Raw genomic sequence first — 12,539 nt, forward strand, 5'->3', positions numbered from 1 at the left:
TGACAGACAGAACATTATTGGCTGAACGTTGTAGCTTCATGAGCAAAGGTCATAATTACAGATTGTTGAAAAGCCTCATATCACGTCAATCCCAGTCAGACTAATTTGGAATCCAAAGGTATCACATCTCTCACCAGGCCACTCCAGAACAAAATGAACACTGTTCTGCCTGCTGGTGAGGTGACAGATTTTCAGTTTCTCTCTCAAAATGAACAAATAAATGCATTTGTACAGTTTTTGTTATGAATTATTAAAAAACAATTATTTCTGGATACCTGTTACAGTATATACAATTTACTCTGCATCAGGTGCAATACAAAAAATAACCAACTGACTACATTTTTTTTGAGTGAATCATATTTTATTTGATAAGGATATACAAATAAATATGATAATTAAAACATGATACAATTTGGACTTTTTTTTATCTGTTTACAGTTAAGTATGGATAAGAAGTATTTTTTGAAAATGTATCTTCTACCTTACAGCAAGCTTAATTAATCCAGTCTCATCTATTTAAGTTGAGAACATCAAGCTGTTCCTCATAAAAAATTGTAGATTTAATCTGCCATTTAGAATGGCAGCCAGCAGAAGGTACCTTTGATATGCACTGTCTCCCATGGGCGTGGTATGGGATTAGGCCTGGGGAGAGCCAGGTGAGGAGGATAACTGCCAGGGAAAACATTCCTTACACTCGGACTGTCCAAGCAGCATCCCGGAAACGGCCTCTCTTTGGTTCATCTGAATCACTGTCAGATGAAATGATGTACAAGTCAAACCCACCAAGTCAAACCCACTCTAATACGTCTGTCTGTCTGTCTGTCTGTCTGTCTGTCTGTCTGTCTGTCTGTCTGTCTGTCTGTCTGAATGTGGCAGACTAATACTGTGTGTTGACATGCAGACTGGGAATGAGTGTGGGTTTACATCCAAAAACATAATGGATTGATTAAAGGGAATTGTAACACATACTGTAAATTTACATAAATATAAACTTTGGCAAGAGTCTATGATGGTATGTGAATTTGATATCTCCTTTGCTGGTGAATAGACAATAATACTGACATTCATTTGTCCGTTTATCAAATCGACACAGCACATGGCAGCATCATTAAATGACACTCATCATTTAAATCTTAATTGGGAGAGCTTGATGTATGGGCAGTGAGATACCTTTTGTTATTTCTCACATACTGTAAGGAGACCAATAAGAACTAATACAATCAGCATAATTGTAACTGTATATCACACAAGTGCTGTTCTCACGTTTACAAATTAGTATTCAGAAAGTTTGATCAATTAGATGTATAAATGGCACCTTTAGATATAGGTAATCAGCATCTGTTTATTTACATTGTATAAACCTTCTGATGGATATGTACAGTGTGGCTTGATTTCATAAACTTTGATTAACACTTCTATGCCAACATGTCAAATGTCAATATTTATATAAAGAACTCATTCTTACTAAGTTTCCTAGTTCCTGTGCCAATGTTATTAGTGACTGAGTTGCACAGTAACATTTGATCAGATAAATACTGGTAATGTACTTTCCTTGTAGGCATGTTGGAGGGGACAGAGTCTGTGTCGTGTCCAGGAGATCTCTCATGTCTTTGTCTCACTGCCATCTCTCTGTCACTGTGTGTGGCAGTCTGGACCTTATAGTTCTTATCAGAGGTATTGTGATTGGAACCAATCCCCCTCTTTTCTAGTGGCTTGTGTGACTTAAAGCGCTGTCCCCAAAAAATCTCATCTTCTGTGTAGGAGGTCCTCACATGGAAGGCTGTGCCTGAGAAGAAATACATATTATATTATATACATCTGCTGTCCAAACCAGGTATTAAGGATACTGTAGGTCCCTTTATTCATGTTTTGATAATGATAACATATAAATAACTCACAACCATTCATTTGAAAAATGACAGGTGCCCTTTTTGCGCTGATTGAAATAGCCCAAACAGTTATTTTTTTCCAACTCCAGATTTCCCCACCTCTCAGCACAAACCTGCGTCTTGAACGGCTCCGTCCACCATGACCACAATTTCAAAGGTATCCCACTCTAAAGAGTCAGCGCTGATGCCCCAGAGAGGACTTTGTTCATCAATGACATGCTCCACGGTCTGGGGCTCCACTGTGAACAGCCTGGCTCCATCTGGCCCCATCCCCAGAGTCAGCTCTCTCTGCTCCAACAGGATGAACTCTCCCTCTTTGGTATGGTGAGATTTGATCAGCTTGGCTCTTATCTCTGCCACCAGCATGTGTGTTTCTTTTAGAGTCTTGACGTTGAACATCAGGCACAGCCTCTCATCCCTCTCAGAGACCACACAGTGCTGACTGAATAACAGAGTGGGCAGCCTCCTCTTAGGCCTGGCTAGCTTGGCCAGGATGCAGCCCAGCATCAGGGTGTCTAACACTGATTCAATGATGGACTGTGCCATCATGAGAACCAGCCCGTCCATGCATTTGGCTGAGACCACTCTAGAGCCGTAGCCGTTGATGACTTGGCTGTCCATGGAGATAGAGAGGGCCGAATGGAAACTGTCCAGTTTCTCAAAGCATGGCTGCCATTGCGGGTCTTGTATGTGTTCCATATCACCACGCAGCCAAGCACCCAGGAAGTAGAGCTCTGCGAAGGCTGCCCAGGTGACGGTGTAGCAGAGGGTGAAGACAAATAGGATCCAGCTGTACTTCAGATCCACCAGGGTGCCGATCAGGTCACACATCTTGTTCTTGGAACTGTATGATGAGCCACGACACATGCCATCCTTGGTGAAGTAGCGATGGTGCTGGCGACCATTAGAACTGGAACTCTTGTATCTTATGTCTCCTGTACTCTTGGAAGAAGAAGATGTGGCCTTGTTCTGTGTTTTCTTCCCTCTATTAGGTTTACTAGAGCCTTTCCCAATCCAGGAGCTTGTATCATAACTGGAGAACCTCTCAGCACTCCTGGTCTGTCTTGCTTTGTGCTGTGATTGGATGATCCTCTGACTGACCGGCAGTGGATGCAGCTTTGGATGGTGAACAGGCATGGTGACATACTGACCCCTACTGGTGGTCCTGGATATTTTATTGGGATTGGCTAAAGATACTCTTGTGTCCACCTGCAATGAAGACATCAAGACAGTAAGGTGTCATCTGAAATCGAACAGTGAAGATGTTGATAACAACACAATAATAAACCTGTCATCTTTGCAGTGAATATTGGAATGTTATACTGACCCTCCTCAGGTATGGCCTGTATGGGTTATATGGGTTGTGTCGAAGTGAAGCTCTGGGTCTGATGTTCTTCCTGGGGTATGGGGGAGTTCCATAGTTGCCATAGTCCCCATAGAGTGCACAGCTGTTGGAGATCACCGTGGAGAACATGGCTGGAAACCGAGACAAACCGACAGGAGTGTCCACCGTTTATACCGTCAACAAGACAAACTAGAAAAAAGTTTATGACCTGCGCAGGTTCAAAAATCCTGTTAACAATAATAGTTTTTAATGATGTGTGCAGGATGACACTTGTATCCAGTCTGAGAATATAGAGCAAGCGTTGACATGTCCTTGTTTATGTCTTGTTGTAAAAACGAACGATGGAGAGGGTGGATAAGAGCAGGGCTGCTGCTCCAGTCAGTCTCCAGTCCAGATGGTGTGTAATGTGGTTTGCTTTAGCTGCCCACCATGCTCACACTAATTAAACAGAGGAGATTACATTATCACCAGCTCTTAATCAATCTGCTCGTCTACAGAGCATGACCATGGATTTCATGAGATTACAGAGGAGATAATCCTTTTTGCACATGTGTAACTAAATTTAGCCCACCTTTCATCTTTTCAAAATGGCTCCATTACATTTGGTGGATCTCATGCTCATCAACTACATAAACAGGACAGGATAGTTCTATGTCAGCACAATCATAATACACTAGTGGACTTTTCCATCATTGGAAACAAAGTAGGAGCTTCTTTACTATATCCACGTCATGTTGTCTTGTCACTATGCCCTGCTGGTGGAAGTATATGTGTTGGTATAGACCATAGCAATGCTGTGTTTCCATTTTATTTTGTTTCTCGTAGTGGTGGAAAAAGTACCCAATTGTCATACTTGAGTAAAAGTAAAGGTAACTTAAATAGAAAATGACTCAAGTAAAAGTGAAAGTCACCCAGTAAAATAATACTTGAGTAAAAGTCTGAAAGTATTTGGTCATAAATATACTTAAGTATCAAAAGTAAATGTAATTGCTAAAATGTACTTAAGTATCAAAAGTGAAAGTATAAATATTGAATTAGACCATTTTCCTGCATTCAAAATGTAACTAGTACTTTTGGGTGTCAGGGAAAATGTATGGAGTAAAAAGTACATAATTTTCTTTAGGAATGTAGTAGTATAGTAAAGTAAAGTACAGATACCCCGAAAAACGACTTAAGTTGTATTTGAAAGCATTTTTACTTAAGTACTTTACACCACTGTTTTTTGATTCAGTAAGTTAGAATTACATTTTTACTGAGTTTCCATTCTAAAAGGTAAACACAGCATTGCTATGGTCTATACCACCACATCCCAAACCTAAAAATAAACATAGAAACAAGAACATAAACAAAGGTAGTACCTGTGATGAAGAATTCCCTCTTGTTATTGACTGGATTCAGTTACTGTATGGCTGCCATTCTGCTTAGTGTTGGACACAACAGTATGTGTGGTAGAGCAGAGGGAGAGAGGGCAGAGAGGCAGCGACTTATCCCTTCCCTCATCTGTAGCAGCTCGTCAAACCCACCCAGCTGTTAGTCTGGCATCGTGCCACTAAGGGTCACCAAACCACCTGTCATGACTTCAGCTGCATGCTACAGTGAGACAGGAAAACACAACCCTTTTTATTGTTATGTTCATTTTTGATATGTTATGTTTCCTTGGTGTATTTTGAAAGGTGCAAATAAAATGTATTATTATTATTATTATTATTATTAACCCAACCATTATGGATTTACATTTGGATATTTTCTAACATATTCAAATTATGAACATTTTCCTGTAGTGCATGTAAATAGTATGCAGAAAAAAACAGACAGTAAGAACTCACTTTACTTGACTGATGACACAATAAAGACCTGCATTGTAAAATTGTTTTATTATTTTTTTCATCATGCCACAGAACACTGATGCGTAAAGAGAGCTGTGCCTGAAACCACACTGAGAAAACACTTGCACACACAGTGTTACAAAGCTGTAATGCAAAGGGATTTAACACACATGGCAAGAAGAACAACCCTGATTGGACACCAGGACAAGCACTGACTGAACTGGTGCTGAGGTAGACAAACATTTACATAATATCTACCTAAATGATGATAATCACATCCTTATAGTACACACACCAAATAATACAACTTCCGTTTTGTTACAACATAGAAAGATCAAAGAAAAGCTTTTTTTCAAAGTGCTCTGTTAGTTTTGGTCCACCACGGAAATCCTAAGATCCTTATAGTGCATGTGTATGTACACTGAACAAAAATATAAATGCAACATGTAAAGTGTTGGTACATGTTTCATCAGGTGAAATTAAAGACACCAGCTATTTTCCATATGCACAAAAAAGCTTATTTCTATCAAATTTTGTGCACAAATAGTTTTACATCCGTGTTATTTACATATTTCTTATTGGCCAAGATAATCCATCCACTAGACAGGTGTGGCATATCGACAAGCTGATTATATAGCATGATCATTACACGGGTACACCTTGTGCTGGGGACAACAAAAGGCCACTCTAAAATGTTCCATTTAGTCACACAACACAATGCCACAGATGTCTCAAGTTTTGAGGGAGCATGCAATTGGCATGCTGACTGCAGGAATGTCCACCAGAGCTGTTGCCAGAGAATTGGATGTTCATTTCTCTACCATAAACCGCCTCCAACATCGTTTTAGAGAATTTGGCAGTAATTCCAAACGGCCTCACAACCGTAGGCCACATGTAACCACACCAGCCCAGGACCTCCACATTCGACTTCTTCACCTGCGGGATCGTCTGAGACCAGCCACCCGAACAGCTGATGAAACTGAGGAGTATTTATGTCTGTAATAAAGCCCTTCTGTGGTGAAAAACCTCTGGTTGTCTTGGCTTGGCTCCCAGGTAGGTGGGCCTATGGTTTCCCAGGCCCACCCATGGCTGCGCCCCTGACCAGCAATGTGAAATCCATAGATTAGGGCCCAATGAATGTATTTGACTGATTTCCTTCTATGACCTGTAACTCAGTGAAATCATTCAAATTGTTGCATGTTGCGTTTATATTTCTGTTCAGTATAGAATAGAAAGCAGTACAGTGAAGCTGAGTTGATACTTTTAATAGTTTTCATGGCACTGAGTGCTGGCTGTTTGTTCTAGAATGTAAAATGTATGGGTGTTAGACCCATATTATGCCCAACGTTTAGCTTTATAAAGATGATTAACAATACCACTATGTATTCTGTGTTGTCTGTGCATTTTTCCCATTTGATGAATTCACAATCCAAATTTTCCTTTGACATGACAGAACATTTTGAAAGAAAATCTCACTCGTTGCTTTGAGGCATGAGGTGCCTGGGGCATATAATACCATAGTCATTAGAAGTATCTTGCTTCAAATTACAATGTTTAGACAATAGGGTCTACTACGGCATGGCAGTGAAAGTCATTTCTTCACTAGCAATAAACAAACAACCAGGAACAACAACGATCAATACAACATACATGTACTGTGTTCATGTATTCAGCACATCTATTCTCCATTTATAAAAGAGGCACAGGGAGGGCTCTTACTCAAATCAGACTCCAGAGACTTACAAAACACACAAGAAAAGATGTTTCCTAAATCAAATGTAAACAAATTGCAGATCACTGTAATACAAAAATACAACATCTTTAAATCAGAGAATCCCTCATCTGGCTCTCGTCTAGAAATAAGATACAATCACATTTACAGCAACAGACAACTGACGATAACCTGCTTTTAGCCATTTAACTTTACAGAATAATCTTTTCACGTTTAGTAAAAAAGCCAACACTTTTATTCAGATTATGTCTTTTTCATCACTTAGAGAAAAATCGAATTCTGTGATTTAACAGACTGCTATAATTCAACTTATAAAAAATGATACACATAAAAGTCACTTTAAAGACTTTCAAATCTTTTTTTCCACCCAACAGGCAACCATCCGAATCAATTCCATGAATTGATTCTCAGAACATTTCAAGCCGCTTCGCCAATATAAAAGGCATTTGAAGTTAAAGCTACAGATGATGGATGAAAACACGATGAAAAACACCAGTTCTAAGATGTGCTATTGCCTCTGTGCAAAAGTTGAAGATTGAAGAGGTAGCACTTATTCTAATAACAAAATAAACGGCCTTGAGGTTGGGTCAAAATAACCAACACCTATTTGGTAACAAAAACGATGCACAACATAAATATCAAAACCTGTTGCACCTTAATGCTTGTCAATCAGCATGAGCAGACAGACTAACTGACAGGTAAGGAAAATCCTATGCGTAATATGTGCACTGAAAAACAAGACACAAATTAAATCAAGCATATGGACAACATTCAAGTAAAACATGCAGAAAACAAACAACAACCAAAAAAATCTATAACAGGAAATAATAAGCCAGGAAATTATTGTTTATCTCAATCAATCTATGTAGTATAGTATTGCAAATTATACCAGAGAAGTTGGGTTCTACATCTCACAATCACAGTTACAGCAGATAGAACTCAATATCCCTTCTAGTGCAACACTTTCACTGCTGTGGTAACCTGACCAGTCGTCTTTCAGTCTTCAACACATACGCAGGTTTGATGTAATAACAGATAACACTTTCACTGCTGTGGTAACCTGACCAGTCGTCTTTCAGTCTTCAACACATACGCAGGTTTGATGTAATAACAGATAACACTTTCACTGCTGTGGTAACCTGACCAGTCGTCTTTCAGTCTTCAACACATACGCAGTGATAAAACCAATCAAACCACAGAAATGATCAACTTACTCTTCTTTAGAGGAAAGAATACGATGAAAAACCTGTCCACTCCTAGGATAGTGTGTCTTAGTGTCTAAGACCTGCTCAGACGTAGCATACGTACAGGTAGGTCTTCTCTATCCTCCAGTCCGGGGGCACATCCTCGGGTCTGTGGCTCTTCATGTGTTTCTGCATGGCTGCCAGGCTGGGGCAGAAGTCCTGGCAGATGGTACACTGGTAGGGCGACGCTCCGTTGTGGGTGCGCAGGTGCTTGATCATGGCAGAGTAGTCTCTGGATCGCTGGTGACAGATCTTGCACTCAAATGGTTTCTCGCCTATAGGAATACAACAGCATAGTCGTGAAACCTTTCCTTGACTATATGCTAAAACCAGTGGTACTATCTGACACACATTGGTTTGACCTGTGTGTCTGCTGTCATGAACACAAAACAATCTGACGTGTGAGTGTGTTGTCATTATGACCTTGCACTGTTCTGACTTGATAGTGTGTGTGTTATTACGGCCAGACACTGCTCTCTAACCTGTGTGCACGCGGTAGTGGGTCTCCAGCTGATGCTTGAGGCTGAACCTTTTGCCACAGCCGTTACACTCGTAAGGCTTCTCTCCCGTGTGGATACGTTTGTGTCCCCTCAACATGCCATCGTCCCGGAAACAGCTCCCACAGAACTCGCACTCAAACGGGTGGTCACCTGAAGACACAGGTTAGACACAGGTTGGGTAAAGGTTGGACACACATCACAGGTGTCATAATGCTAAACAGTATCAAACGGTTCAGGTAGGCCTCCGCTCATCAGCAAAGAAACAGTATCAAAGACTTATTTTAACGTGACTACTACTTGCATATGATAGATGTAGCTGTACAGAACAAAACAGAACATTTTTGCATATCAGGCTGAAAAAAAGATTGTGCTTTCAGATATATATAATAATAATATAATATAATATACTGTATATAATAATGTTATGATAATAATGTCACTCCATCTGGCTGCTTGCTGACAGCTAATAGAAGTCTTCCAGACATTTGGGTCTCTCCATAGTTAATCCATCTCTCTCTGAGGCTGTGGCTTTGAGTCATTTGCAATGACCTATGTGTCTCATTAGCTCAGTGTCCACTGCAACAGCCAAGTGGGACAATACACTGCACTGCTCATTATAGCCTGGTGCTTCACAAAGCCCCCCATGCTACAAGACACATGACATTTACACAATGACACTACCAAGATGACCGTGGTATAAACAAGACACACAACGATGGGCAAACTCCGATTCCCTTCTGTCTCTTCATATCAATTATGTTTTTATTCAATATAGACGTGGATCTGAAGAAGGGGGCAACCTTTCAGTAAAAATGTCCCTCCCCCTCCCCTTCCCCCTCCCTCTCCCCCACCCTTAGGGCACCACTGACTAACTCTCAGAGAATAACACAGACATTTGCTGTTCTTTAGATATTTATTTCGGTTTGCTCTGTCATTTGGGGTGAACTGCAGTAGAAATGACAGACATGAATCGCAGGGGCCTAGAAGGCTGTGTCTAAGAACCTAAAAACATCCACCAGATAAAATAGCCTCAAACATAATACTGGCCATATTGGAGCTTTGCTGTCATCAGCAAAGTGAATCATTTGCAGAGTTTATTAACGTTAAGTGAATGTAGACATGATCAAATTAGTGAAACTGACTGCAATTGAAAAACTCTGGTCTTATGCTACTTCAGTCTAGTGCCAAGAGAGAAGTAGTAGTTCAAGGTATTTAAGGATTAAAGGCTTGAGGTTTATGGGAATCTCATTGCAGCTTTGGATTGTGTGTTGTGAGTAGGCGATGATGTTGATGGATATGACAGTGATGACGATGATTGTGATGAAAACAGTAATGACGATGATGATGATGATGAGAACAGTAGTGATGATGATGATGTTGATTACAGTGATGATGATGAAAACAGTGACGATGATGATGAGAACAGTGGTAATGGTGATGTTGAAAACAGTGATGATGATGATGAAAACAGTAGTTGTGATGATGATGATGGGGATGATGAAGATGACAATGGACACCGATGCAGTCCTTACCTGTGTGTGAGCGCAGGTGGCGTTTGAGGGTGGTGTGGCTGGGGAAGGGGTGGTCACAGTGGCTGCAGATGTAGCTGTGCATCCCTGCATGAACCTCCATGTGCTGCTGCAGAGCCTTCTGGGTCTGGAACCGCTTGGCACAGAGCAGACAGAACACTGCCATGTCTGTCCCTGGAGACCACACAGAGACACAGACACAGTTATTTCAGGACCAAACATACACTCAGTGGGGAAACTGGGTCACTCAACTCTGAGCCTGAGACTCTGAGTGTTCTGAGGAGAACACTTCTTTCAAAGAGCAAAGTGTTTCTACCTAAACTAACCCCCCTGACAGGCGTGAAATACATTCAGTTTGACTTTATACACTTTTCTGATTGACGTTGACTTGGAAGTCATTGTCTTTGAGAGATGTATTTTTTACGCAATACACAGGATGCTAGAACTGTCAATCACATAATCAATGCCTTCTCCTTATGGGATGTTAAAAGAGGAATTATTATTTTCAATCCCCATCAAGCCTGTGCTCCAGCAGCCTCTGAAGTCCTCTGTGTCTGTTCACAGAGAGAGGCTGATAGCAGCTCCACCCTGAACGATGCCTACACTATGAGCTATGTGCTGAATGTTAAGTAGCGATATCAAGCCATTAAAGGCAGGACTGCAGGAAAAACACAATCCTTTTAATCCCGTGTGTGACCTGGCATCACTTTGGGGCTGCTCTCCTGTTGCGCTGAGAGTGGAGTGGAATACAGATAGGGAAACACAGGCTAGTTTTACTCACACAGGATCTGTGAAGAACCACCATTAAATTCTCACACACAATATACAGGGTTCTTACTTTTTCTTATCACAATTCAATGACCCCTTTGCTTATCCCGCTCATGAAAATTCAAATGTGAGGTAGGACTGAATCATCAGTAATCAATTCCATTGATAATAATGTACGAGTCTTGCAGAGAGGTGGTTAATGTTGGGTTATGAGGTCGGTATTTCTGTCTGCTCGGGTTGAGGATCATTTACAACGCAGGTCCCATTGCTCACGACTGGGATTCACTCAGACATCTCCAACGGTGGATCATTAGTAAACAGGAGGCTATGCCAGCGTTTCATTGGAATTCAAGTGGGGTTGCTGAGTTGCATTTAAAATGCAGTCTGATGAGGTCCACTAAATCAAATCATTTGTTACTGTTATTGAAGTGCCTTGAGGCAACTGGCAATTAAATTGGAATTAGTGCAGGGAATGAGATACAGCACACTCATACTAAGACAGGAGATTTTCAGACAGTGTTTGGAGTTCAATCAAGTTAACAGACAAGGATATTTATATTCAATCATTAATTTAATTTTAGCAATAAATAATATTATCTCTCTATTGTTTACCATTTTCCTGCAATATACATTTAAAAAAATTCTCCAACATTTTCCTTTTATTTTAGTCATGATGATTCATAGATACACTTCACTTATTGAATCACTACATAACCTACTCTGAAGGAGTCAGTATCTTAGTGCCTCACATTACACGTGGTCCTCTTCACAAATGACTGGGAATACACAACGTGAAAGGCCTAGCTTACATCAGGCCTCATTTATAGGATGAATTGTGTTACTAATATTCAGAATATTTCTAAGATTACATGCATCTGTGTTATTTTTATTTTCTCTCTCGTTATTAGATATTGATCATGGGACTTGATGGAATTAAAGTAGGCTATGAGCTTGCTGTGGTTTGCCCTAAACGGCACTAGGAGAATTTAGCATTATTTCTACTCATTAACAAAGAAGAGAGAAGATGAGAGATGTTCTCCACTCCACACCATACATCAGAAAGCGAGCCTACTGAAATGCACTGCACCTGTTCACTAGCTTTATTCCAGTGGCCATCTATCTTCACAATAGAAACACAATGTGGTAAAGACCCCCAATGGCTCGGCCCATTAGTCATAGGCTCCTCATGCAACTCCTACACTTCCAGGCTTTGTGTATAAGCTTAATGATCAGGGTTTTTCTCATCCACAGATCACAATGTTTTACTGATGGACAAAAGATCTTCCATGTACCGCCCCAAACCCTAACTAGACAGAAACGTTTCTCTGTCAAGTCTCACTGTCCAGCTGACTATCTACTTTCTTTGGTTTCTGATTATTTCTAAAGAAGAAGGGCCTTGACTGGAATGCACCAAAAGTCTAGGCTAAATAGAGATGTATCCTAAAAAGCAAAAAGACCTTTAGGAATGACTGAATCCATTCTGTGCTGCTTTATACGGTGGTACAACATGAACAATAATCTAAGACACGTGTCAAGCCATACAATCTCAATGCAGCCAGCAGGGGGAGTGCTCTCTACTCTTCTCCAACATGCTGGAGGAGACCCCAAGTGATACAGCACCATCAGTTACTTCTGTATGATCAAATGTTTTCCTTAGTACATTTTCTCACTCAGTATCAACATTCTGACATGGGCTGTCATTCCTC

The 12,539-nt window shown here is 40.6% G+C and overlaps 2 protein-coding genes across 5 annotated transcripts in view; both read right to left on the reverse strand.

The window, feature by feature from the left end:
- Nucleotides 1-421: 421 nt before the first annotated feature.
- Nucleotides 422-4,812, reverse strand: LOC118371693 (G protein-activated inward rectifier potassium channel 3-like). 2 transcript variants are annotated; one of them, XM_052468867.1, is made up of 4 exons: nt 4,593-4,812; nt 3,217-3,365; nt 2,003-3,098; nt 422-1,786 (listed from the first exon to the last, which is right to left on the reverse strand). In XM_052468867.1, exons 2-4 carry the CDS (start codon nt 3,361-3,363, stop codon nt 1,443-1,445), a joined length of 1,587 nt encoding a protein of 528 aa, XP_052324827.1. In that variant the 5' UTR covers nt 3,364-3,365; nt 4,593-4,812; the 3' UTR covers nt 422-1,442. The 2 variants fall into 2 exon arrangements, with proteins under 2 accessions (XP_052324827.1, XP_052324828.1); XM_052468868.1 differs by lacking the exon at nt 4,593-4,812 and having other exon boundaries at nt 3,217-3,428.
- Nucleotides 4,813-5,089: 277 nt separating this feature from the next.
- The window catches only part of LOC118371692 (zinc finger and BTB domain-containing protein 16-A-like), a 41,119-nt gene continuing 33,669 nt past the window's right edge, over nt 5,090-12,539 (reverse strand). For all 3 annotated transcript variants that reach the window (XM_052467645.1, XM_052467643.1, XM_052467644.1), the window contains 3 exons: nt 10,069-10,239; nt 8,519-8,686; nt 5,090-8,311 (listed from right to left, as the gene is read on the reverse strand). In XM_052467645.1, the coding sequence (XP_052323605.1) occupies nt 8,082-8,311; nt 8,519-8,686; nt 10,069-10,239 (569 nt within the window). In that variant the 3' untranslated portion in view covers nt 5,090-8,081. The remainder of the gene's footprint in view (nt 8,312-8,518; nt 8,687-10,068; nt 10,240-12,539) is intronic.

Source organism: Oncorhynchus keta, chromosome 18 (genome assembly GCF_023373465.1).
Source record: "Oncorhynchus keta strain PuntledgeMale-10-30-2019 chromosome 18, Oket_V2, whole genome shotgun sequence".
In the NCBI taxonomy this organism is placed as follows: Eukaryota; Metazoa; Chordata; class Actinopteri; order Salmoniformes; family Salmonidae; genus Oncorhynchus; species Oncorhynchus keta.

Excerpts from the sequence above, each read along its gene's own strand:
- LOC118371693 (XM_052468867.1), bottom strand. The coding sequence starts at position 3,363 with ATGTTCTCCACGGTGATCTCCAACAGCTGTGCACTCTATGGGGACTAT. Across the intron at positions 3,099-3,216 it reads ACAGGCCATACCTGAGGAGG|GTGGACACAAGAGTATCTTT; the intron begins GTCAGTATAACA and ends TCTTCATTGCAG. Across the intron at positions 1,787-2,002 it reads CGGAGCCGTTCAAGACGCAG|GCACAGCCTTCCATGTGAGG; the intron begins GTTTGTGCTGAG and ends ATTTCTTCTCAG.